Source organism: Podarcis vaucheri (assembly GCF_965113315.1).
Source record: "Podarcis vaucheri genome assembly, chromosome: Z".
NCBI lineage: Eukaryota > Metazoa > Chordata > Lepidosauria > Squamata > Lacertidae > Podarcis > Podarcis vaucheri.
In genome coordinates this window covers 36,036,862-36,063,994 of record NC_138758.1, presented here as the reverse complement: position 1 = coordinate 36,063,994, position 27,133 = coordinate 36,036,862, and the positions used below count along the sequence as shown (strand labels likewise).

The following is a 27,133-nucleotide window of genomic DNA, read 5'->3' as shown; positions in this document are numbered from 1 at the left end:
GGTTGGGCAACCTCATGGAGGAGAGGGCTGTCGATGGACAACCTCCATGGTCAAAGCGGGTGTTGGGCTGCATATGCCTATGTTTTTGTTCAAATTATTCAGAACCATGAGGACTAGGTTACTAATTTTAGGCTGTACCTCAAGAGTAAAGGGTCTGCTTTGCAAGAAGAAAGTCCCAGGTTCAATCCCTGGTAGCATCTCCAGGTAGGGCTGCCCTTCTTGCTAAGGTAGACTGCCTCTGGACATGGGGGTTTCATTTCAGTACAGTGGTACCTCGGGTTAAGAACTTAATTCATTCCGGAAGTCCGTTCTTAACCTGAAACTGTTCTTAACCTGAAGCACCACTTTAGCTAATGGGGCCTTCTGCTGCTGCCGTGCCGCCAGAGCACGATTTCTGTTCTCATCCTGAAGCAAAGTTCTTATCCCGAGGTAGTATTTCTGGGTTAGCGGAGTCTGTAACCTGAAGCCTCTGTAACCTGAAGCGTTTGTAACCCAAGGTACCACTGTATTGTGGTTCAATGACCTTCACTAAGGCCCACATTACTTCCCACTGACCATGGAATTTTGACCCCAAAATGGCCAAAAAGAAATATGGAAAACCCTCTGCAAAAGGCAAACAGGGAGGGGGGAAATGCTCTCTCCTCTGTCTGACCTCCCCACCCCCAGTGGTATCTGGTGAAACAGCTGCCACAAACCAGCAAAACATGAAAAAGTAAGGCTTGTTTAAGGCTGCTTATTAGTTTACAGTACTACATGCAGGTCTGCCTGTTTGGATATCTGAATCTGCGATCTATAGGGAGGTTTGGGTACTAATTCCTTGTGTTTGGATATGTGAATTTTCATATAACAAGTGTTTGGATAGCAAGAGCTGCCTGTACATCCCAATATGGACATGTCTTTCCCTTTGTTAAATTCTTGGCTTGCTGGGGATCCAGCAGCTAGATACAAACCAGTCTCCTCCTATCTCACCACATTTCTTTGAAATGCAAAGCGGGGGGGGGCACTTTTGCTCCCCACACCCTAAATGTAAGCCTGTGCTGTTCGCTGCCAGCTTTAAACTTGCCAGAATCTCTCCCACCCCCAAATACAAAGCTGGACCACAGCAGATTGTCATTCCAGGGAGCATCACAGCTATCAAAACAGTGGCCTGTGTTTTGGCATTTAATTTTGTCAGAAATTATAAATAATGCCAAAGAAACAATTGCTCGTTGTCCAAAATTTCACTGAATATTTTCTAAGATACCAATGAATTGGTCTTATGTATCATCTTGGCAGCTCAAATAGTAATAGCAACTGAATGGAAAACAGCCCAAAGCCTTACACTGTGTGCTTGGTGCTACTCAATCTGGAACGTAGCTATAATGGAGAAAACTCTGTATATTTTGAGATTTTGACAAGGACCAGAACCTCCAGGTGCTTTCTACAGGATTTGACATTCCTTTACAACATAGACAACAGAGCCATTATTTTCAAGACAGCCCTCGTCAGAAGCCAGGCAAATCTGGAACTAGACTTTCATAATATTTTGTTAAGGTTTTTTGCATAATACAATAAAAAACAAACTAAATGAAAACAAAAACTGAAAAAAGAAAGGAAAATGCAGAGTCCTCTCTCAAAGGTAGTGCTGAACCCTTGTCACCCACAGAAAGGGGTGGACCTTCCCATATCTCACCTGGGAGCTCCCCTTTCTTCTCCCAGCCAGTCATCACCTTCATGTGTGTATAATCCCAATAATGGCCCAAAGCAGAGGAAACCAAGGAAAATAAAAGAGAAGAAGGAAGATAAAAATCTGGAACTTAACTTGATAATTTGATAACGCTGGTGTTCTTTACCTAGACTTGGTTATTAACCCCACATGCAACAGATTGTACTCACTCTGCAAGCCTATATTATAGGCTTTTCCATCTTTTAATTAGCATTAAAAAATAAGCACTCTACTTCATTTGAGGTTTCTAAGCAGAGGACCGGGTGGTCACTTGCCATGGATTCTTTAGCTGTGATTCCTTTGTTGTACTAGATAACCCTTGGGCATCCCTTCCAACTCTGCAGTTCTATGATTCTGTGATTTATCTGCTGTTATAACTCTTCTCTGTGTCCTATGTACAGTATAAAATGAAATAAAAATATTATATTATATTATATATATATATATATATATATATATATATATATATATATATATATATATAAAATCTCACTGGGGTTCTCCAGGCTTGTCCAACTAGCCATGCCAGTAGCCACTTCTGAATGATGGGCCAATAAAATAGGAACTACACACAGAGAGAGCTGTATTTGCCTGCCTCCCTTTGGGTGCTTTGCCGTAAGCATGTGATGTGGGGCTCATCCTTACATAATTTGCAAGTGCAGAATAGGACATTGTTTAATCAAGGGACTGCTGTGATAGTTTGGGGGAAGAGGGGGAGGCAAGCAGGAGGAGGGAAGCTTGGAGGGGGTAGTTTAGCAATAACCCAGAAGCCGCTCAGCTTCCAGAGGATGATGCAACAGAATCATTCATTCTCTCTCTCTCTCTCTCTCTCTCTCTCTCTCTCTCTCGTGTTTATTTAGGAGGTTTTTAGACAGTTGGGGAAAAAGTAGTTCCTTTTTTTCTTTTCTTTTTTTGGAAGCTGCCTTGAACAGATTCAGGCTGTTGGTTCATCTAGCTCAGTATTCTCTACACTGACGGGCAGCAACTGTCCAGGGTTTCAGGCAGGGGACATTCTCATCTCTCCTGGGACCGTCTGCATGCAAAGGAGATGCTCTGCCATTGCCCTATAGTGCTGGAAGGTTCTAGTCCTCATGGTTCTAAAATAATTTTGTTGTCATTTAGTCGTGTCTGACTCTTCATGACCCCATGGACCAGAGCACGCCAGGCACTCCTGTCTTCCACTGCCTCCCGCAATTTGGTCAAACTCATGCTGGTAGCTTTGAGAGCACTGTCCAACCATCTCGTCCTCTGTCGTCCCCTTCTCCTTGTGCCCTCCATCTTTCCCAACATCAGGGTCTTTTCCAGGAAGTCTTCTCTTCTCATGAGGTGGCCAAAGTATTGGAGCCTCAGCTTCACAATCTGTCCTTCCAGTGAGCACTCAGGGCTGATTTCCTTAAGAATGGATAGGTTTGATCTTCTTGCACTCCATGGGACTCTCAAGAGTCTCCTACAGCACCATAATTCAAAAGCATCAATTCTTCGGTGATCAGCCTTCTTTATGGTGTCTAGCTCAGTACAGATTTTATTTGCTTGGCTCTCTCACCCTCCACATTCCCAAATTCTTCCTGGCCCTGAGACCAGATCTCTTGCTGGCTTCATTCAGAGACGGCTGCTGTTTTTCTCCACCGGCTTGATGACCTACTTTGCGTATTCTCTGAGCCCATTTTTGGAAGTGACACCCTAGCTTGCTTCTCCATGTGTCTGATTACTTTAGTAGAGCGTATATTGTTCCCTTAGGTGTGCAGACACATATTTCTTTGCATCTCTGGGGAGCGCCAACATTGTCCAAAAGTGATGTGTTTGTTTGAATTATATATTTGTTTCTTCTTTTTTGCTTAATTAAGAGCTGTGAGTCATTCCACCTGCCCGAGTGGGTGAATTAAGCGGGGGCGGGGCAAGTTTTTCCTGTGTACATCATCACTCAGTTCATAGTTATAAACTATGGAACTCACTCCCGCCAACCAAGATGGCTTTAAAAGAGCATTGGACAAATTCATGGAGGAAGATAAGACTGTCAGTAGCTGCTAGCCCTGATGGCTATGCTTTGCCTACATAGTTGAAGGCAGTATAATTAATTAATTAATTAATTAATTGTGTAAACTGCCCTTCACCCAAATATCACAGGGCAGTTCAATAAAAACAAGAACTATGACGGAAACAAACCAATAACCCTCCTCCCGCAAATACATTTAAATGTTAATCAGCATTCCCCAAACAGGGAGCCACCACAGAAAAGGCCTATTCTCGTGTTGCTTCCCTTCATATATCACATGGAGGAGGCGCATGCAGAAGGGCCTCAGATGTTGAACAAAGAGTCGGAATGGTTTACATGGGGAGAGGTGGTCCTTGAGGTATTGCGGTCCTGAACTATTTAAGGCTTTATAGGTCAAAACCAGCACTTTGAATTGGGCTCAGAAACTAATTGGCAGTCAGGGCAGTTGGGCAAGGATCAGTGTTACATACTCAAGCTGTCTTGGCCCAGCGAGCAACCTGACCACCAAATTCTGCACCAGCTAAAGTTTCCCAGCCTCCTTCAGAGGCAGTCCTAAGTATAGCGTGTTGCAATGAATGCTCCTGAGTTGCTTATTTCCCAACAATGCCTCTGATCACCAGGTGCTGGAAGCCAGTGGCAGGCAAATTCTCTTTCCAGTTTTGCCCTTCCTCTGAGTTCTCCAAGGGTATCTGGCTAGATATTGACAGGAGACAGATGGGGGAAGTAGAAGAACGTTTGAATCTAACCCAGTATTTAAATTTGCATTTACAGATGAATCTTAACAAAATCACTGTCTCCAAAACAGTAAAACCTGCCTGCAGGTGTCTGGGAATGAACCTGGGACCTTCTGCATGCAAAGCAGATGCTCTGACCCTGAGCTGTCAGCGGGGAGCACACAGCTTCCAAATTGTTGGGGCTGGTGCTTCTCAGGAATCTGCACAGCCCACTTCCTGGCCTTTACGATGATGGGTGTCTTGGGAAACGTTCCCATCCACCTTAACACCCCCCCCCCCACATCTGCACTTGGTAAAGTTGAAAGTGCAAACATTTAACTCCAAGACTTTTGCTTCCTAAACTCTGCTGGAGCGGCAAAAGCTGGCTGGCGGCAGTTTGGGGATATGAGCCTCTCAGCCGTTCTCCTTTTCAAGACCACAGGTTTCTGTTTTGCGTTTCAATTCTTTGCCCATTTTGGGGAAACAGCCTCTCTCTCTCTGGCTCATGAGACTCTCAGAACCTGCCCCCATTTATCTTCCCTTTTTTCCCCTTCGTCACTAGCTCAAAAGCTGCTCCTGACCTTTGGATATCCTTATTGGGTCACTCGGTTCTTGGAAGTTTTTGGAAAGCTGGGGGGGTGGAAAGGAAATCTTCTTGCAGGAAGCTGCCTTGAACTGAGTCGGACCATTGGTCCATTTAGCTCAGTATTGTCTGCACTGACTGGCAGCAGCTCTCCAGGGTTTCAGGCAGGAGACCTTCCCAGCCGTTGGGGATTGAACCCAGGGCCTGATGCATGCAAAACAGGTGTTCTGAGTTACGGCTTTTCCCCTGAATGGAGATCTCTGTGCCCCACCTTGAGCTCCTTGGAGGAGAGGTGGCGCAAATGGGAGTTAATAAATAAAGCCAAGTCTCTTCTTGCACTGACATTTTAAAAGGGGCGCACTTAGAAACACAAAACAGAGTTTGCAATTGAACAGCAAGAACAACAAGATGGTATTATAGGAAAGGATGGTTCCTAACAGGAGTTATAGGAAAGGGTGGTTGTTTTTTCTCTCATCAAGCCTCACTTCCTCAGTTGGTTAGAGCATGGTGCTGATAATGCCAAGGTTGCAGGTTTGATTCCTGCAATGCAGGGAGTTGGACTAGACCAGGGGTCTGCAACCCGCGGCTCCGGAGCCGCATGTGGCTCTTTTACACCTTTGCTGCGGCTCCGGGCAGGATACTAGCGAGGGGAGGAGGCGCATTGTGCGCCCCGACACTCCCCACTGTGGCGGGCGCTGTACTGGCTGTGATGTCGCATGGGGGCGGTGCGTGCGTTACGATCCTGTATATATAGCGTTAAGGTAAGAAACAATATATGCAGTGTTATATTTGTTTTAAATGCCGCAATGGTTTTGCGGCTCCCAGTTTTTTTTTCTTCGGAAATGGGTCCAAGTGGCTCTTTTTGTCTTAAAGGTTGCAGACCCCTGGATTAGATGATCCTCAGGGTCCTTTCCAATGCTATGATTCTATGATCACAAACTATGTTCACATAGGGAGAGGCTGTAGCTTAGGGGCTGAGCCTCTGCTCTGCATGCAGAAGGTCCAGGTTTAAATCTGCAGCCCTGAAGAACCACTGCCAGCCAGCCTAAACAATCTTGAGTTAGATGAACCAATGATCTAACATGGTATTTGGCAGCTTTTTATTTATATCATTAGAAGCCAGCAGCAGTTCTGGGAGCTCCTGACCAGGCATTTAGTGGGTGAGTTTGCGGGGAGGCTCAGAGTGTTTTTCCTCTATTCCAGGGGTCAGCAGACTTTTTCAGCAGGGGGCCAGTCCACTGTCCCTCAGACCTTGTGGGGAGCCAGACTATATTTGGGGGAGGGAATGAATGAATTCCTATGCCTCACAAATAACCCAGAGATGCATTTTAAATAAAAGCACACATTATACTCATGTAAAAACACCAGGCAGGCCCCACAAATAACCCAGAGATGCATTTTAAATAAAAGGACACATTCTACTCATTTGAAAACACGCTGATTCCCAGACCGTCCGTGGGTCGGATTCAGAAGGCGATTGGGCAGCATGCGGCCCCTGGCCCTTAGTTTGCCTACCCGTGTCTAATCAGACAACAAATATTGAAACTAAACATCAGGAATAACTTTGTGACGTTCAAAAGTGGAATGGACTACCTTAGAAGGTGGTGGACTCTCCTTCTTTGGAGGTCTTTAAGCAGGGGTTGATCTGTCATGGAAGTTTTGGTTGAGATTCTTGCACTGCAAGGGTTTGGATCAGATGACCCTTGGTGTCCCAACTCTACGACCATGTGATTCCACTTTGAAACTCAGGCTAAATAGCCTTTCCCTTTCCCTTTTTATGCCCCCCCCACTTTACTGACCTGAAAGACATTAAATTGGACTGTTCCCCCCTCCCCTTTTTTGGTTCCAACACCTTTAAAATGGATCCAAGTCCAGCTAAATGTCAGTTTGGCGCTTTCTTCTTGCACTCCCTTTAACAGCAAACTCAAGTTGTGAGGTGCCAAAGGAAATAGAGGCAAAACACGATTGGCAAATAAATTTTGGGGTGGAGGGAAGTGTTGTCAGCAGGTTCAGGGAAACAAAAGTCTTTACGGAGGAGGAGCACCAAAACTCTCCTCCATGGATTTTGATGGTGAAAAGGTCAAATGTAGTGGGAATGTAAGGAACTGCCTTATACTTGCCTGTCTCTAGCTTAGTATTCTCCACACTGTCTGGCAGCAGCTCCCCAGGGTTTCAAACAGGAGCAATGAGTCACACAGAGCAGCAACAGGGCTGCCTCCCCATCTCCAGCCCTTGCTGGTATTTCTTCAGCATCAATTGAAGCCCAGAGGCAGAGGCTGTGCGGAAAAGACAAGGAAGGCCCGGGGCAGGTCTGATACAGAGAGGCAGCAGGGAACCTCTTCTCTCTGGCTGGTATTTCTGCAATATCAGGAAGCATCTGAATGATCAAAGAATCACATCCTCTGAAGCCCAGAGACAGAGGCTGTGTGAGAAAGGCACGGAAGGTACAGGGCAGGGTCCCACACAAGAGGCAAGAGAGTGCCTCCTCTGCAGGAAGGCTCCCACTGGGTCAATCCATTCCATGTGATTCAAATGGCTGCTGTCAGCCTGTCCAGAAAATCTTTGCACAAATATTTTCCCGTATCAATCCCTTTTGTTTTAGCATTACCCGAACTCCTGCCTTGGCTAGGATTTTTTCACCCTGGAGCCTCCTGTCTTTCTTTTTGTGCAACCTACTTAATGTTTTCTCCCCAGCTCTTCTCCCATCTGTTTCATTTTGGCTCTCTTTCCCTGCTTGCTGCCGGCATCTGAGCTGGGTTTTTCTCCTCCCGCCTGTGGCCCAGATGCCCTCTCTTCCTGTCTCTGCCACAGAGGCCTTTCACCAGAGCCAAAAACGTATGAGGATAAAGGTGAAGCGAGTGGCTCTGAGCGCCTACAGAATTATCAGTTGGAGGCTGCTCCATCGGAGCATGTTGTGCACTGCCCCCCCCCCCCACTATGCCCTCAGCCAGCCCTTATCTACTTGTCTTCTTACAACCACTTAGATACAGCCTTTCTCAACCTGTGGGTCCCCAGATGTTTTTGAACTACAACTCCCATCACCCCTAGCTGGCAAGGCCAGAGCACAGGGATGATGGGAGTTGTAGTCCAACAACATCAGGGGACCCATAGGTTGAGAACCGCTGACTTAGAAGGTGACTCTGCCTGCCATTGGCTCTGGCGCCACCTACTGGTGGCCTCCTTGCTTTCTGCACCACCAGCCCCAAGGAGGCTAAAAGTGAGGAGGACACCTCTGAGCGTATGTGTAATTATTAGCATCAGCGAGAGTCTAGGTCCAATAGGGCAGTAGCTGGCTGCAGATTGTAACAGAGACAGAGACAGCGGCTGGGTTGCCCTCCTCCTTTTCTCTCTCCCAGTTGACCTCCTTCTCTAGGCCCTTCCCCTGTGACATCCACAGAGGGCTCCCCTAGGTCTCAGGTTTGGCCCTGAAATCTCGGTGCTTCTGACCTGGCAACCCTATGCCCCACCACCCTCAGCCAACCCCCACCTGCCTGCTTTCTTACTTACAAGCAAACATTAGTACCTAGTGTGATAGGAAACAACACTAGGGTTACAGACGCTTCAGGTTACAGACTCCGCTAACCCAGAAATAATACCTTGGGTTAAGAACTTTACCTCATGATGAGAACAGAAAGTGTGCGGCGGGGGGTGGGAGGCCCCATTAGCTAAAATGGTACCTCAGGTAAAGAACAGTTTCAGGTTAAGAACGGACCTCCAGAACGAATTAAGTTCTTAACTGGAGGTACCACTGTAGCGGCCTTGCCTGTCATTGGCTATGGCTCCACCTACTGGAGGTCTTCCTGCCTTCTGCCCCACCAGCCCAATGAGAGCCAGCCAGTGTTGCTAATTATAGTCAACTACCATTTTGCGTGGGGGTTCCATTCCCCTGCCCCTGTGTGTCGACAGTGCATATAAGCGCCCCCCCATTCCCTCCACCCCCATTCCTCTCTTTTAGTGATATGTTGAGTGACGTTTTGAGTCACTTCCGGGTGTAGCACACATGTATGATTGTGCATCTTTTGGACACACATTAATCGGTCTTTGTATTAGATTAATTATGTGGTTGCTACAGTGCTTGTTGTTTGTTTAACCCACCTTTTTCTCCAGGGAGCTCAAGGTGGCATACGTTGTTCTCACTCTGCTAGAAAGGGGGGTGTGTGTGTGAATGTGTTCAAATGAACCTACAGTATAGAGGTAAAATTTGCATCCATTGCTCTACCCACTCTTCCTTCTGGACCCACCCACCACCGGCATGCGGCCCCTGAGCGAGGCAGAGTGGGGGCGGTTGCCCAGAAGAGAATGAAAAAGGTTCTCCACCCGGGCTCTCAGGAGTGAGGCATCTTCAAGGCTTCTTAGCAGCAATTCAGAAATTTGATTTCCAAGCTCAAAGTTAGCTGGACTTTTCCTCCTCCCACTTCTCCAGCAAAAGACTGTGTTGTTGTACCTCAACCAAAAGGCAGCCTGCCAAAACTGTAGTTCCGCCTCCGAGTAGATAAACAAGACAGGGACCAGGAGAGGCAGACACACAGGGAGGCTTCAAAAATAAACTAATGATAAAAACAGGCAGGGAGTGGGGGGAAGGAGAGGGTTTCTCCACTCCCGCTGAATCACTCTCTCGGCATCTTTTCCTTTCAGCGTTTGCCCAAAGGTTCTTGGCCCAGCGGCAGAGCACCCGCCTTGCATGCAGAAGGCCCCAGGCTCAATCCCCAGCATCTCCCAAGTACTACTGGCTGAAACCTCTGGAGAACCATTGCCAGGCAGTGTAGATAACACTGAACCTGATGGACCTAAGGCAGTATAAGGCGGCTTCCAATGTTCTGTGCATATTATTGTAACAGTAATAAACAATAGGATAATGAAAATATTTCATATTAATAAAAATGCAATCAAATTGAACTGGTAATCTATAACAAGGACTAACAATAAAGGGGGACTCACTTTTTGCAGGAGGAATTCCATCACATACCAGCAAATTCAGGCTGCTCAATCAAAGCGGATTAGTTGGTTGCCTTAAAAAATGATTGTTTTATTTTATCTTTAACACTGTTTACAGGAGGCACATGGAACACAACTATGGCAATCCTCCAAAATGTGCACTGTATCTGGCAAGCATCATGCACCATGCCAGTGGTATGATACAGGATTAATTCCCCAGGTCACCCAAGTCTCTGAGACTTTTTTCTTTTTCTTTTTCCTCCAGGCACGGCAGCAAGCTCAGCTCCGCCATCAGATGGCTGAAGAGAGCAAAGCGGAATACTCCTCCACATTACAGAGATTCAACCATGAGCAGCATGACCATTATCATACCCACATCCCTAACATCTTCCAGGTGAGAGCTCCTCTAGCGACCCACTTTCTCCATCTCTTAGGTTATGCCCACATTGTGCGTTTAAAGCACACAGTTTCCCCCTGCCAAAAAAAATCCTGTTTTCCCATCACAGAACAGACTACAGTTTCCGGGGGTAGCCATGTGTTTTAAGTGCAAGGTACAGATGGGAACTCAGTGACTTATACTTGGTTTTGCTCTGTAATTGTCTTCTGAGCCACCACCTCATCAGGGCAGTTTATATCTAAGATAATTTAAAACACACACACACACACACTTTAAAGCAAGACTAAAACCTTAATGAGCAGACACTTATGGTAAAACCCGATTTATCCAGCTGGAAAAGCCTGCATTCAGCTGAGGCCTACTCAGAGTATACCCATTGAAGCAAATGAACTGGAGCTAGCCATGCCCATTAGTTCCAGTGGGCTTAGTCTAAGGAGAATCAACACTGGATCTGTCCCAGTGCAAATGGGCTAACCTAATTGAACGGATTGTCCTTGCAAGGGCTGATGGGAGTTGTAGTCCAACAATGGCCAACGGGCACCATGTTGGTTATCATTATATATTCAGTTCTGTATGTTGCTTTGCTTGCCACACCCCATGATATTGGCTGTCAGCTGTGGGGTCGGGCAGTGCTGGAATGGCGACACTCTGCTTGTTCCGTGTCTACTGCTTTGAAACATCTAGCCAAGGCCACAGTGGCATGGATATCTGCTGCTGCCCCCCCCCGGGGGGGCATAGTGGCTCTTCTACTTGTCTAGGGCTCAAGTAGCCCCTTGGTGGTGGTGGAGGAGATTGCAGGGTGGTTGGATGAGCCCATAGCTATTGTTCAAGGGAGCTGGATGGTGACATCATCGTTTCTCGTTCCGTTGCCACCTCTGTTCTGCAGCTGTGAGATGAGCAAAAAATTTTTGCATTGTTATGGGGTGGGCTGGTGTCAGCTGAAAACAGGAACAGCACCCCCACCCCAAAGCATGTGCTTGAATTTGATTTTGCAAGTCTCAGGCCTCAGTAATGTATGAACTGCATCAGATGCATTATCCTTCAAGGCTGAACGTTCACTGCTGATGGTTGTTTTTAATGTCACAGACTTAATTCTGTTTGTGGATGTCACCTAATGGCCAGTCTGCAGTGCCTAGCCTGGGAAATAAGCTTCTGGGCATGTGCAGAGAGAATGTCTTGCAATCACCTCAGGAGGTTGGACTGCCCAGCTGCCTTGGTTACAGCTGAAATGGGCAATTGTTTCCCCCATTTACAAATAGATTGTTTGCTTGTTTTCCCAACAGTGTGTCATGAAATGATTAAGAGCATCAGAAATGTAAAGTAAGGGCAAGGGGGAACCAAGCAGCTGCATGGAAATCTTCAGAATAAAAGTATTTTCTGGGCTTAAAGATGGACAGATCAATCACCCTTAAATACGGATGAATTTTTATGAGGACCTTTTCTTTTTTTAATTGCAAACTGATACAAAAATGTGGAAGACTGAACTTAAGACTGGAAGAAGGGGTGAAACCTTTGTTGTGAATTGAAAAATGATAAACTGAATTGATAGATTCTCCTATCCTAAGTTAGCCTGATTTTTGCCCACTTTGTGCAATGGGTTAGACAAACCTGGAAGGGATTAGCTTAGTGTAATGTCTGAACGTGGAAACCTGGGGCTTATCCTTTTGCCCTACCTTTTGCCCCGTTTTTTCCAGAGAGAGGTCAGCGATGTAATACTCTGTGTCTGAGTGTTTGTTTGCCCAGAGCTTTCCCTGTGGAAACCCACTCTTTAAAGCTGAATCAGAGCAAACGCCAATTCTAGTTTCCAGCAGATTGATGTTTGCTCCAATTGAGCTTTAAAGAGCGGGTTTGCATGGGGAAAGCTCTGGAGCCCAAAAAGGGGGAGGCACACAGCAGTGCTTTAAATTGCAGACTGCCTGAAAAGAGCAGAGGAAAGTTGTGTGGATAAGCCCCTGGCTTGCTTCCCCCTAGCAAGGCACGATTGCTAGTCAGCTTTAACATCTATTCGGTTTCAGCAGCATTTCCTTCACCTCTGCAAGAACCAGGCATATTTATTATTTATTCATTTGATTATTTATTTAGAGCATTTGTACCCCCTCTTCAGCCAAAAGGGCTCCCAGGAGTGGCTTATGCACAGTCAATTAAAACAAGACCACCTCTTTGCTCAGGCTTATAATGTATTTTAAAAAAAAATGACACAGAAGGGAATGGGCATGGAGGTCAGAGGAGAAGATCATACCCAAGCACCAGTTCTTAAACACCTGTTCTGACAGTAATCACTTGGCACAGGCTGTAATGTGAGCAAGCTGCCCCACCTCCTGGCTGGGAACCTTAAAAGGAGGAGCTGCTATTTAAGTACCTATTCTTGCTCCCTCTTAACATTTTTGTGCAGAACAATTTGTTGCCTTTAGGGGAGGAAATTGTATGCATTTTAATACTCTTGAAATATTAGTTCAATTTGTATTGTATTGTACAGTATTGTATTTGCATGGCTATGTTTGTGTCTGTATTTGTGTTGGGATGCTTGTTTTGGCCAAAAGGTGGCATATTAATAAATAGTAACATAACATAAGGGACGCGGGTGGCGCTGTGGGTTAAACCCACTTGCTGATCAGAAAGTTGGCAGTTCAAATCCCCGCAACAGGCTGAGCTCCTGTTGCTCGGTCCCAGCTCCTGCCAACCTTGCAGTTTGAAAGCACATCAAAGTCCAAGTAGATAAATAGGTACTGCTCCAGCAGGAAGGGAAACGGCGTTTCCGTGCGCTGCTCTGGTTCACCAGAAGCGGCTTAGTCATGCTGGCCACATGACCCGGAAGCTGTACGCCGGCTCCCTCTGCCAGTAAAGCGAGATGAGCGCCGCAACCCCAGAGTCGGCCACAACTGGACCTAATGGTCAGGGGTCCCTTTACTTTTTACCTTTAACATAACATCATAGTTCAGGGGCAGGAGGTGGAGCTGGGCTTGGCTAATGAAATGAGCCCTTCTGAGGTTATCTGATGGGGTGGCTGAGGTAGAAGAGGCCTGGTGCAGCTAGTTCTCCAGCTTATTGTTTTGACAACCAGAAGGAAAACATTGAGTGAGCTTTATTATTATTATTATTATTATTATTATTATTATTATTATTGGAAATCTGGAAAATCTATATAGAAAATCTATCTGTGGGTCCTTCTGGGAATTATGTCATTGCCCTGACCCCAACCCTCTGGTGGGTTGAAGTTCAAAAAGAAACATGTTTTTTTGAGTTGGCACTGAGCAACTCGGTGTCCTATCAGGCTGCAGGTCATAGTCATGGAAATATGTGGCTTTGATTCGTACCCTTCCCCATGCTTGTTCTGCATCCTGTTTTGCTGTGGGGTTAACCCTTTTTTGTTTTTAATTGTCCTGCAAAAGGTATCACCCTTGTTTCTCCTTTTTGCCTCAAATCCTATCGGCAGTCATCACTTGAGTTTGCTATTTTGAGGGAGCGATGACAATGTTGGCCAACCTTGCAGGATTGTTAGGAGGGTTGCAAGCGAGATAACGTACATGAAAAGCTTTTCACGCGTTGAAGTGCTGTATTAATGCCGATTCTTACACTTGCAGAAAATTCAAGAAATGGAGGAGCGGAGGATAATCAGGATAGGCGAATCCATGAAGACCTTTGCGGAGGTGGACCGGCAGGTGATCCCTATCATTGGGAAATGCCTGGATGAGATAACAAAAGCAGCTGAATCCATTGATCAGAAGCATGTGAGTTCAACGTTCAATGTTTCTTTTTAAGAAACACGGCTGCTGAATTCTCTGCCAAATTGGTTTTCAGGGATGCTTGACGGAGAATGGTGATCGGTCTGGACCTGGTTGGCTTTTTCTTTTGTTTTCCCCTATTACTTACATTTTGAAATAAAAACACAGCAGCGGTAAGGTATGGCCAGCTTAAAATTAGTGCTTTGCCCTTTCCCCAAGTGGAAAATAGGTCTGCCACCAAATTTGATCACTTGCCTCTAGCCTTATACTACTTAAGTCACATACTACCCACCCTACACTCCCTCCCCCCTTTCTGGCCTCTGCTTCCCCCCATGTAGCATCTCCAACAAGATGGAGAAGATGACACAGCTGACGAGGACCCCTCCCAGCAGTGACCACCAAGTGAACCTGTGTGGGATCTTCCCCCACCCTCCCCGTTATGCCAGGGGCAGACGAAGATCAATTTGTTCTGGGTTTCTGACTTCCTGTTTTTGACATCTATCCCTTTCTGCTGCAGAAAAGGGACTGGCTATTTTTAGCTCCATTGTAGTGGAAGGATGTTTGGATTGTTGTGGGAAGTATGTAATATGGATTTAAGGGGGGGGGAGCAATTAAAAAGGAGTTCTAAAGGTTGGGGAATCAGAGGAGGAAGACGCCACTGCCCCCAAAACCTCAGAATGTGATTATCATTTGACATGTTTACTCTTTCAGTTTTGATCTCTGACTTTCTCTCTTCCTCTCTCCACCTCTTCCTCCCCCCCCCCCATGGGTGCCACATGTGGGTGCCACAACTAGCATGCTTGTGGCTGTAGCTCTGCCCTCCACATCCTACTGGGAACAGGATGAAGGAAAAAAATAAGATACCCTTGCTTTCCGCGGGGCGGGGGGGGCGCTAAGCAGGAAAACGGTTGTGCCATTCCCTGCCTTTCTGGGAAATTATAACACCTGTGGTTGGGGTGGAGTGGGGGGAAATTCAGTTCAGGACCAGGTTGCATTTAAAAAGTGAACTTTCCTAATTCATACTTTTTGAAACAGTAAGCAGACTGAAATGAAGTTTTCCCAACCAAGCTTTGTGTGCAAAAATGTAGATATATATACTTGCATACAGAAATGTGTATATGAAAATAATTTGCACTAAAATGCTGAAGAATTTTCACAAGGACTTTAAGGAAACAGATGTGGAAATATGGAGAATAAGATTGGAAAAATGAAAAACTGAAAGAAACTGAAAATGACAGATTCACCCGTCCCTAGTAATCAAACTAGTGTCAAACAGCTTTTCAGAATCTCAGGCAGAGGCCTTCAGGTCCATTTACCTGAGGATTACGCATGGGACTCTGTGCATGCAAAGCATATCCAACAGTTTGGGTCCAGAATATCTCCACCTGATCCCTTATATCCCTGCCTGGACCCTGAGGTCTTTTGGGGAGTTTTTGTGGTTCAGATTCACAGCTGGTATTCACCAGGAGCCGTGCTGCATTCAGTATTGTGAGCCAAATTTTGTGGAACACCCCCCCCCCCGAAATGAGAAAGGCTCCCTCGTTGTTAAACTTCCAGTACCTACTGGATATTTTTCTCTTTTTTATTCCTGCAGACATTTTAATGGAATTCTAATGTTTTCACTCATTTTAGACTTTCATTGTATTGAGTGTTCTTTTACTTCACTTAGAGATGTCTGTAACTAATTGGTATGTAAATTGCAGAAATAATTAAAAAATACCACTAAGCCATGAAGCCCTTTTATTGCAACTCATCTTTCAAGGGCTGTGAGATTTCCAAGACAGACAATCCCAGGAGCTTTGAGTTTCCATCGGAGGAGTTTCACGTCACAAACTTTTTTCAAAAAAAGTGAGTAATACTGCATTCTGGCAACTACAATCCTCTGTGCATCATTGGGCTGGTTTGCCAGAAGGTGCTGCTGCTGAGCTGGTCTTCTCTGCTTGAGCACCACTAGTGGCTGGAGTGTGGTACTGCATCATCTAATCCAGTAGCCATCATGACACAAGTAGACCAATAGGACTCCACCTGGATGTACATAAGCACTCAGACCGGTTCCTCACTTTGAGTTTTTATGAAGGCTGACCTGCTTTCAGTCTGTGAACCTACCGGCCAGCTCTGCCTCCATATTGACTGTGTACAGTGTACTTACTAGTTCTGTCTGATACACCACTTATCAATGGCATTTTAAAAAAACAAAAAACAAATTATTAGCATTGTTTTCTGTGTTGTCCTGATTGTTTCAGGATTCCAAGTTGGTGGTAGAAGCCTTCAAATCTGGGTTTGAGCCTCCAGGCGATGTCGATTTTGAGGACTTCACCCAGCCAATCAAGCGCACTGTCTCCGACTCCAGCCTTTCAAACTCCAAAGATGGGAAGCCGGAGTCCAGATTCAGCAGCAAGTCCAAGGGCAAGTTGTGGCCGTTCATCAAGAAAAACAAGGTACCGGATTATTTTTTTCCAGATTTCGGCTTAGTTGTGTCAGTAGCTTTGTCGTTTGCTACTTGTGTGTTACTTTGTAATCCCAGCAGTGAAGACTTTTTTCTTCTCTCTTCTCTCTTTCTTTTTCATTAGAAATTAGTTTCTAAGAACTAATAGCTGGTGTCTTGTAATTTATTGTAATATTTTTAATTTATTGGATTTTGCTTTAATTTGTAAAGTTTTTTTATGATTTCTATGTACTTTTTAAAAAATATTGTGTTGCTTTTTATTGTTTTTAAAGCTGTTTTCTTCAGCTTGGTTTTGTTTGAGTTGTCATGTCTTTGCCATGGTGGTTTTTAGTTTCTCGTTCAATCCCAAAGAGTTGCTCTCTGCTTTCATTGTCTCATGCTTGCCTGTTGCCCTCTGATCACATCGCTCATCCCTTTCCAGCTAATTAACAGCATGCCTGTCTCCTTTACTGCATCCCTGATGCCTGTCTCTCTGTTGCTTTTCCACAACATAACTGAACTCATGGGATGCAACCTTCTTTTTCTTTTTAAAAACCCGCTTGATGAGGTCTTATTATTCCAAACATCTGCTCCAACGTATGTACCAACAATGGCTGTGTGATGCTGTTAGGCCGCTCGCATTTTGCCATGCTACACAGTCAGCCTTGTGGACAAGGATACGAAAGTTACTAGTCTATAATCTGTTCTTAGGCCCACATGTGTCTGTTAACTCATTGGTTCCACATAAGTGCTAGTTTGCCAGAGCTTTCCTAAATAGCCACGTCTTCTTTGCTCATGGCAGTTGACTTGGGCAATAAGTGTTGGCACACAAGTGCATCAGGCCCCTCCATCTGTGGCCTGGGCAGCAAATGTTTTGGATTACCCTTTGTAACTCATTCTCCATTCATTTACATTTCCTGCCTGCCTTTGTAACTTTATCCCCATTTGTATTTACTGTTTCTCTTTTTTCCCATCGATGCATGAAGGCATGCTGTCTAGAAGTCCCATTGCATTCAGGGGGTGTGTGACTAACAGGATCCTTCTGTCTGATCAGATTCCTTTCCTCCTACCAAGTCCCCTGAAGTTCAAGAGTGGGTTAGAGAGTACGCATTTCTGTCTCCTTGATCCTCCCAGCTTTAGGCTATTAGTCGCAAACAGTGCTATTTCAAACTCCCAGTCTTCAGGGAACCTTTCCCCATGCCAGGGTGTCTGTTTAGAGAAAAGGCAAGTAAGAGGTAACATGATGCAGAAATTAATAAAATTGTACACATGGCACAGAGAAAATGGAGGGAAGGGGGGGGGAATTCTCCCCTTCTCCTAACACTAGAACTTGTGAGCATCCAATGTAGCTGAATGCTGGAAGATTCAGGACAGATTGAAGAAAGTCCTCCTTCAGGCCGCATAGAGTTAAACTGCGGAACTCCCTTCCACTGGAGGCAGTGATGGCCAACCTGGATGGCTTTAAAAGAGGTTTCCCATGGGAATCTGGTTGACCTCTGTGAGAACAAGAGGCTGGGCTAGATGGGTTCCTTTTAGGCTCTTCTTATATTGGTGAACTTGTGGGTATATGTCACAGAACTCCCACTAAGGAGTCTGGGAAGTAGTCTAGGGCACACTGTTCACACAGAGCCCTGCCCAGGCCCTTGTGGATGGAGATCACAGCCTCCAGAACACATCCAGCCCCTCTCCTTCCTCCCAGATCTCTTCCAGTGAAGAAGTGTGTGATATTTAGGAGTCCCTATTAAGCTTCTAAGAACCAACCTGGGTTTCCTGATGTCGACTGATCCAGCTGGCAGATAACTCCCTCCACACCCACATGGAAACATGAGCCAAGGAATGGGGGATGAATTCAGTCCTCGTTTTAAGTGCAAACTTTCAAAAGTTGAGCTTTCTAAAGCAGTATCCAAATGCAGCCATCGTTTGAAATTCATGCCTGCAAATTTTGTGATGCAGTTCTCTGGCTCAAGTAACATGTGAAAAATGTGTGTTCAGTGGTAAAGTGTGCATGAAAATGCATCAGTCGGTGAAAGTAACATGCAAAGATGCATTATATTAGAATCATAAAGTTGTAGGGTTGGAAGGGGCCCAAAGTGTCATCTAGTCCAACCCCCTGCAATGCAGGAATCACAGCTAAAGGATCCCTGACAGATTAGGGCAAATTGCTTTGCAATATATATATATATATATATATATATATATAGTCAGAGAAAATTGCCTTAAAAACCATGTATGTTAGGATAAATTCAAACTAAAATACTGATCAATTGTCATGAGGACTCTTTTTTATTATTATTATTATTATTATTATTATTATTATTATTATTATTCAAAGCTAAAATACTGATCAATTGTCATGAGGACTCTTTATTATTATTATTATTAAAAAGAAAGAAAAAAGTCACAAACTGATTTGGAAATGTACGGAAATGAAAAGATAGCCCCCAGAAAAACAGAGAAAAGAGAAACACAAAGCAACCAGAATTGACAGATCCACCCATCCCTGCTTGCCCCATCCTCATCTGCCTGCCAGAATTTGATGTAAAGAAATGCACTGAGATTTTTTTTTTTAATCCTTTGAGAAGAAGGGAACGGTATAAATTTATTTATTTATTTCATTTCATTTATCTCACACCTTTTCCTCCCAGGAGCTCAAGGGTGCTCTTACTTGGGCTCAGAGGCAGTGACTGGCCCATGATCACACCCAGTGGCCTTCTTGGCTAGGTGTAGGATTCGAACCATCGTCAACACAGGTCCTAGTCTAGCACTCTTAACCACTGCGACACGCTGGCTCTCAAATAACAAATGAATTAAATAAAATAGGAGCTTTCCACAGTTTCATCTTGCCCGCCATCTAAGAATCTCAGCGTCCTGTCATGGCACGTGGGTTTATCCTGTTTGTACCTTTGAGGTGGAGAGAGCCGAGAGGGAGAGGGTGTGTCATTTGCCAAGGCCTCATGGTGAACTTCATAGCTGTATGAGAGATTTGAAAGTGGGGGCCCCTGGTAGCTTTGCTGTATGACTCATCGTGTTTTCCATAGAGGGAATTCGCTTGTGCTCCGAGATAACAAGTTCCTGATGAATCCAGTTGTATAATCAGGGCTAGGGAAATGGGCTGTGGAAGGGAATCTCCCAATTTTCTTCGCTTCACCCTCTCATCTTGTTTGCATGTGGCATGATGAGGATTTCTGGCAGCACAGGGTGGGGGTAGGGAATGCCGTGCATTAACTCTTTGCATTGACCACTTACTAAAACTCATTCCCCTCCCCCCCATCACATGCTCCTTTAATAACACAAATCTTTTTTTATTGTTAAAAACAATCACCTTCCCAACCCTTGATCCTTCCCTTTATGCGATATATATATATATAAATTTTATTTGGGGGCGGGGAGGCGGGGAAACCATGGCTTTTTTTATTTTAAAAAAATGCTTTTGAAACGTTGCTTTTTTGCACTTTTGGGTTCATTTCTGTTCGGTTTTCTTTTGCGGACGTGCTTTTTTCTGGGTTTGTTTTGTAACCGTTTTTCCCCCCTTTTTTAATTCTATCACTTCTCCATCTCTTATACGTAGTTTATGTCCCTTTTAACATCCCCCCATCAGCCCCCTCCTCCGCCCCCTTCTTCTTCTGCCTCACCTTCCGCTGTTCCTAATGGCCCCCAGTCTCCCAAGCAGCAAAAGGAGCCCCTCTCCCACCGCTTCAACGAGTTCATGACCTCCAAACCCAAAATCCACTGCTTCCGGAGCCTAAAACGCGGGGTAAGTTTGCCTCTGGGTGTGTCTCTGTCTGTCTCTTTCTTGGGTACCTAAACTGCACATCCAATCATGACTTCTTTGAGTAACTGAATCTGTTTTTCCTACTGCATCCATCCCCCCCCCATTCTTCCCCGTGCGTCTGTCTATATGTTTTTAATGCATACCATACAAGTTCTCGTCACACACAACCTGCACATTTAAAGCACATGGCTCACCCCCTCTTAAGAATCCTGGGAATTGTACTTTTCCCCTCAACAGGGCCCAGCACCTTCAACAAACTACAATTCCCATGATTTTTTGCGGGGAAGTGCACATTGTATGTTCGGAGTGGATGTGAGCTCTGAGAAATTTTAAAAAGCTGCTGTCAAAAACCCCCACAATGAAACCACAATGCAAATATGTAGCTCTGGACTGCAGCTGAGTCAACAATCCAAGTGCAGCCAATTTGGAGGGACAACAGAAGGCATGGCATCATGCAGTGATGCAGCCTTTGCACGTCCAGGAGCATTTTTTATTTCTCGTAACACCCTGAACCTTTAATTGGCAGGACTCTGCCATAGAAAATTCCCCAAAGAAGAGTTTGCATGACTTAAAGGCCACATCTTTAGCCAGGCATTTAGAGCACTCCAAACTACCGTATTTTTGCGTGTATAACACGCCCCTGTGTATAAGATGCCCCTTGTTTTGGGGGACTCAAAATTAAGAAAATGGGGGGAGATTGCCCCTGTGAATAAGGACCCCCCCCCTTTTAACATTATTTTTTAGTAAAAAAAAAAAGCCTAGTCTTATACATGGCAAAGTATGGTACTTTACGTCATGGCTTCTTCCACTAAAGGATCCTGGGAACTGCAGTTTTTTAAGGGTGCTGCGATTTGTTAGGAGGCTCCTATTCCCCTCCAAAAGCTACAATTCCCAGAGTGGTTTAACAATCCCACTGGGAACTCTGGGAATTGTAGCTCTGGGAGGGAAAATAGGGGTCTTCTAACAACTCTCAGCACCCTTAATAGACCAGTTCCCAGCAGAGACACCACCTTGAATAAAACATTTTGAGGACCCAAATGAGCCAGCCCCCAATCCTAGCAACAGATGGGGTGGAAGGTGCCCACCCACCCCACATTTTATCTCCAAAACAGCTCTGTGAGATTGGTCTCAGAAACAAGGACTGGTCCAGGGATATTCTGAATTCTTAAAGTTAAAAAGGGACTTGAACCCAACTCTCCTCAAGCCCAAATTTCTAGGCCTCTGGTTGCCTCCTTGCACCTGCCCAAAATCAACAAGGGCTGGCTGCAAAATTATGCATTTGCCTGCTTGGGCATTTTTTTAAGACTCGCCTTATTTCTGTGACAGTAAGTTGCTTTTTAATATTGTGTGTTAATGGTTGTAACCTCCCCTGGAAGCCTTGGTGTAAAGGGCAGATTAACAATAACAACAACAGGTGGGGAGCTTTTCTCTCCTACTCATCTGAATTAGGTGCTTCTAGGTTTTTTGGGTTTTTTTAATGATCAGCTACAGCCGCTTCCTCACTCATTCCGGCAGAGCTCCGGGAACCTGCAGTTTGCATTCTCTCTTTTTCTCTCTGCTCCATTCACAAGGGCCGTAAGAAATGATGTCAGAGGGCTTTGCCCAGTCCCAGTTCCCTTGCCATCCAGCAACCCGTTTACAAGTTTACAAGTTGGGAAACGAAGTCCAAATGTGGAAAAGAAAGAAAAGCAGCAATACCCATCACCGGGGAGGGGGGCTGCCCCCTCAAATATTTTATTGGGGTGAGGGACACAAAGGAGTTGGCACCTATGTTTCCCAGCATCCTTTGGGAGAAGCCATCGCTGTTTAAAGTGGTATAGTAATGCTTCAAATGTGCAGATCTTGCTTTAATGCACCACTTCATTCTTTGGTTTACACCTGATGGACTTTCCCCCCTCCTTTTGACTTGACTTGAGTCAGATCATTCCTGTACTGAGTGGGTGGATTCCTTTGCCACCATGAAAGCAAATTGCCATGAGCCAGACTCTGCCAGTGAACAAAACTGACTCTTCATTTGAATTTTTGTGGTTTTCATTCCGTGGAAGTTCTTGATGTGATTTCCCTTTCCTTCTCACTGTGTAATTAACTCTTCACTTCACACCAGGAATGTTACTTGATCATCACCTTGTTTCATTTTATATATGTGTGTGTGTGCATATAGCCAATAGTAGCCTTCAGTATGTGTAGATATTCCACCTTAATACTCTTGCAATCTAGCTGTAGTGATTCTTTCATCTGTGTTTGTGTACAGTCGGTACAGTGGTGCCTCACAAGACGAAAAGAATCCGTTCTGTGATTCTCTTCGTCTAGCGGTTTTTTCGTCTTGCAAAGCAAGCCCATTGGTGGATTAGCGCTATTAGTGGCTTTTAGCGGCTTATCGGCTGATTGGATCAGCTGATAAGCGGCTTAGCGGCTTAGAAAAAGGGGGGGGGGACCTGCAGGAACTGGCAAGACATTGTCGTCTTGCGAAGCAAGCCCATAGGAAATTCGTCTAGCGAAGCACCTCCAAAACGGAAAACTCTTTCGTCTAGCGAGTTTTCCGTCTTACGAGGCATTCGTCTTGCGGGGCACCACTGTATATAAGATATATAAATCAAAGTGTTTAGCCTGTGAAATTTTATTTTATGTCCTGGTTTGTAGTATTGCTGTTAAATTTCGGTGGGGGAGGGGTTGCCCTTCATATTGTGTACATACTGTTCTTATAAATGGAATGATTTTGCTGATTCATGGGGCTAACTGGGTTCAAAGGGCTGACTTTCCATGTTGTGATCTAACAACTCCACAGCACACTCTTGAGTCCCATCCGTGCTGGAAAATATATCCTGGAAATCATGTTCCATCTGGAAAATCATGTGGTCATTCTACTTCAGACCACAAACCTATAATTGAATGTCCTACTGCATCGAAGACTCCCTGCCTGTAGAAAGCTAACAGGGAGGACATTTTTTAATAAGCTTATGCTGGCGTGATAGATGTGTGGATTTTTTGGTATTTAAAAATATATTTATTTACATGGACTTCTCCCTTCTGTGTCTCAGAGTTCTTCTTGACATGCCAAATGGTGAGCTGAATGTACCCTGATGCCTCAGACAAGCTCCAAATTTATGGCTTGCTGTTTCTTAGGAACCTTACAAACAGATGAGCTGTGGAGCATGTGCAGAGGGCAACTTCAGAACAGAGTAGCAGAAAAGGAACCCAGCACAACTTTCCTAACATGTCACAGTACATCAAAGCTGCTTAGAGCTGATTGGGGAACATATCCCTGACTGTTCTCTATACCTCCCCCCCCAAAAAAAAAAAACCCTCTTCAGCACAGAGCTGAGGGTTTATTGGTCTGCTCTGAGTAGGACTAACATTGGCTGCATCCATACATTGTGGGTCATCTGACTCTTTTGCCCCAAGCAGAACCTGGATGGTTGAACTCTTGAAGATGCTTTCAACTGCACGCATAATTTCAGGATCTGCTTGCAGCAAAGTCTCTTAACTAGAGCAGAAACACCCCCCTCCCCACAGTTTTCTTTTGTTTGATGACAAAAAAAATCCTGCATGTTACCATGCAGGGAAGATTTGATATTCTATATCCACAGAGGAGTTCTGATTATTTATTACCCCCCCCTCCCAAGTGATTTGACAACTCTGAGGCTGGAGAGGTGTTTTGGGGATTTTGCGCTAACTTCAGTCTTTCGTTTCACCCACCAGGAAGGCATTAGAGCTGAGTGGTTAGGTTTTCAGTGTCGATTTTTGGAAATCCAAATCACCAGAATGCGAAAATGCATCAGATTCCTCGCCCGCAAAAAATAAAAGTTTGATTTGGTTCTACAGCTTACCCATTTCCCACAAAGATAAAGCACTGTGAGGCCCCAGGCAGAGACATCCTCACAGCTTAGCAAAATGATCTTCTGATCTGTCCATCTCCAGGCACCTGAATTTCCTGCTTTATCTTTTCCAATAACAGGTGTGGCTTTCTGGGTGTCCCTCTGTGGGGTCAGATCCAGGGTAGTCAATGTGGTGCCTTCCAAATGTCCCTGTGGTGTAACCACTGGTCATAGTGGGTTGTATTGAAAGCGGTGCTAAGTCAACCTCCCACCAACACAACAATTCCCGCTGACTCAACTGGTCTCTCTCTGCACACACTCTGAAACTGATTCTGTTTTTTGCTGCGGGTGGGAATCCTTGTGTTTTTGGGGTGCACAAGTTCGGTTCCACCTGACAGCTGGGAACTGATGGGAGCTGTAGTGCAAACATCTGGAGGGCAGCACATTGGGTACCTCTGCTGTGTTAGATGATAATGTGGACGTCAGACCTAAGCAGAGCTATCTGTTTATTTTTGCTGTAGAAGCAGTAAATGCAGAAGTCTATTTTTCCCCCTTTCCCCTCAACCCCTTTTAATCCATGTGTTTTTCTCTTGCTGACTCAGCAACAGTCACAGTCTTTGTATTTTCACAAAGAGCTCATGAAGAGGACTTTAGGCAAACCCACCTATGCGCTTGAGGCTAGGGAATATGTTGTAAGTCTGTGTTGACAGTGTGGCCAGGCTGTACAGTCGCTGCTCCAGTCACCGACCTCATTTACAACATTGCAAGAGGCGGGTAGAAAAGGCGGGCTGTCACTTTGCGGAAGGCTGGCATGTGCAGAATCAAAAATTTTAACTCAAAAAACCCCTCCAAAATAACAAAGCCTTTTCGCAGGCATTGCAGGGACCACGTGAAAGAAGGCTTGCTTTTTATTTTTAGGGTCAGAAGCAGCTCCCTTTGCTTGAACAAAACGGGAGCAAGAATTGGGTGCCAGAAGTGGGGCAGGAAAACCAGGCAGGCAAAAATTGCATTGACAGTGGAACTCCATTCAGGTGTGGGAGAGGGCAAGCTGGGAGAATAGGCGTGGACTGCAAATCAAGTTTGCAAATTTATGGTGTTGGAAGGCCATGAAGACTATGCTGTTTAGACTTAGGAGCTAAGAATGCTTTTTCAGCCCAGGGGCTGCAATCCCTCATTGGCTGGTGGCTGCGAGCTGCATGCCAGTGGTGGGTGGGGGTCAGGTACAAAAGTAAGTGGAGCAAGAGGTGTGATGCATAACTTAATGCAGTCAGCTGTATCAGAGGGTTTCCATGCACCTGTGCCTTCTCCATCTTTTCAAGGACACATTCCAGGCAGGCAAAAGCAGAGCAGGGCCAGTAAGGGGTGTGGCCTGAGGACAGTTCCAAGGGCCAAATAGAAAAGCATAGAGGGTCGTATTCGACCCAACAGCCATCCATTCCTGACTGTGAAGTGTATTCCAGTAGCGCTAAACTATGGTTTAGCATTCATTGCGTGCAAAATGGACCATTGCAACTCTTAAGGTCACAATCTCCTATACTCTTAAGTTTCAGTGGAGGGGAGGTTGAACTGAACTTGGGTTTACTCAAAAGACATAGTTAGATGGGAACACAAAAATGTAAAATTCTTCTAAATGTTATAGGAAAATGAACTAAACTGCACAGATAACACAGATCAGGTGAAGATTTTGGTCAGGCTTTGACCTGAATAGGCAAGTCGATTTGTTATTATACCATGGTTGCAATTTTATCTATTTTGACAACCGGTGTTTGGCCAATTTTGTTGTTATCTGTAAACTCTGTAAGGATTTTGGTCAGGCTTTGACCTGAATAGATAAATCAATGAGATTCCCCAGTGGGAAGCCCACAAGCAGGACCTCATAGCAGCAGCAACACTCTCCCCGGCCGCGATTCCCAGCATATGGGTATTTTGAAACATCCTGCCTCCAGCAGTGGCAGTAGAACATAAGAGCAGCCCTGCAGCTGGTTCAAGCCAACGGCCTACCTAGACCAGCATCACAGTGGCCAACCGGGTGTCCCAAAGGGAAACCTACAAGCAGGACCCAGGCATAACAGCAACTCCCACCTCCTGCAGTTTCCAGCAATTGGCATTCAGAAGCATTGTGAATGCTCCAACACTGGACAGTATTATCTTTGTAATTTTATCCATTTTGATTGCATTTTCTTTCTTTCTTTTTACTTTGGATTAAAATTCTACTTCAATTTCCTATAACGTTTTGAAGCCTTTTACATATTTTTTTTTTAAATTCCTACCCAATTAGTCTTTAATTTTAGTTTGGCAAGTGGAAGGTAGCATATCTTTCCTTCCTTGTTTGTTTATTTCTGAGTAGGCATGCCTTGGGTTGATTCCATTAAAAGACAACATATCCATGTCATTATTATTTTTAGAAAAAATTAACCTTGACCTAAAGTTTTAAAATACTGTTCTAAAGAAGATTGCCCCTAGAGAAAGCAACTTTCTTGTTATTGGTGGGTGTCAGTCTGGGACAGCTTCTTTGGACATGTACATGGCAGTACTAAGCAACTAAGGCCATTATTATTAACACTACTATTAGCAATTTATTACCCTCCCCTGACCCTAAGGTCCCAGGGTGGATTTCAACAATTAAAACAACATTTTAAATCAGTTTAAAAACAACTTACAAAGATTATTACAAACAAATTAATCCGGCACTTCATCAGCTTCTTCTGCTAGGTTCTAAACCTTGCTGGATATGGAATCGCAGGCCTGGAAGGAACCCACAGATACCATCCAAACTGACAAACTCCCCCCCAAAAAAAAAACCAAGTTGTGACAATGAAGAGGGTTCCAGTGTGGTTGGGAGGTCCTTGTGGCTTCCTGTTGCAAACTGCCAATACTGTATATTTGCAACTGGAGATGCTTCACAGGAGGATAAGGACAAGCCTTATAAAGCTAAGAACATTCTGTATTGTTGTTATTATTATTATATCAGTGGGCCTCATTTCCTTGAGCTACACATTAAACTTGGAAAGGGTTCAGAGAGATTTGTCTGAGGCTCTCAAAAGGAGCTGTTGCATTGGCAAAACCAGAGACT

General features: G+C 44.9%; 1 protein-coding gene across 15 annotated transcripts in view; it reads left to right on the top strand.

The window, feature by feature from the left end:
• The window catches only part of FNBP1 (formin binding protein 1), a 118,495-nt gene that overhangs the window by 66,519 nt on the left and 24,843 nt on the right, over nucleotides 1-27,133 (top strand). For 7 of the 15 annotated variants that reach the window (XR_014215651.1, XM_082207993.1, XM_082207994.1 and 4 more), the window contains exons 7-11: nucleotides 10,195-10,323; nucleotides 13,908-14,054; nucleotides 16,292-16,486; nucleotides 20,042-20,227; nucleotides 24,663-24,752. Coding sequence is in view for 14 of the 15 variants with exons in the window: in XM_082207993.1 (XP_082064119.1) it covers nucleotides 10,195-10,323; nucleotides 13,908-14,054; nucleotides 16,292-16,486; nucleotides 20,042-20,227; nucleotides 24,663-24,752 (747 nt within the window). In the remaining variant the exon portion in view is untranslated. The remainder of the gene's footprint in view (nucleotides 1-10,194; nucleotides 10,324-13,907; nucleotides 14,055-16,291; nucleotides 16,487-20,041; nucleotides 20,228-24,662; nucleotides 24,753-27,133) is intronic. The other 8 variants (XM_082207997.1, XM_082207998.1, XM_082207999.1 and 5 more) reach the window with 4 other exon arrangements.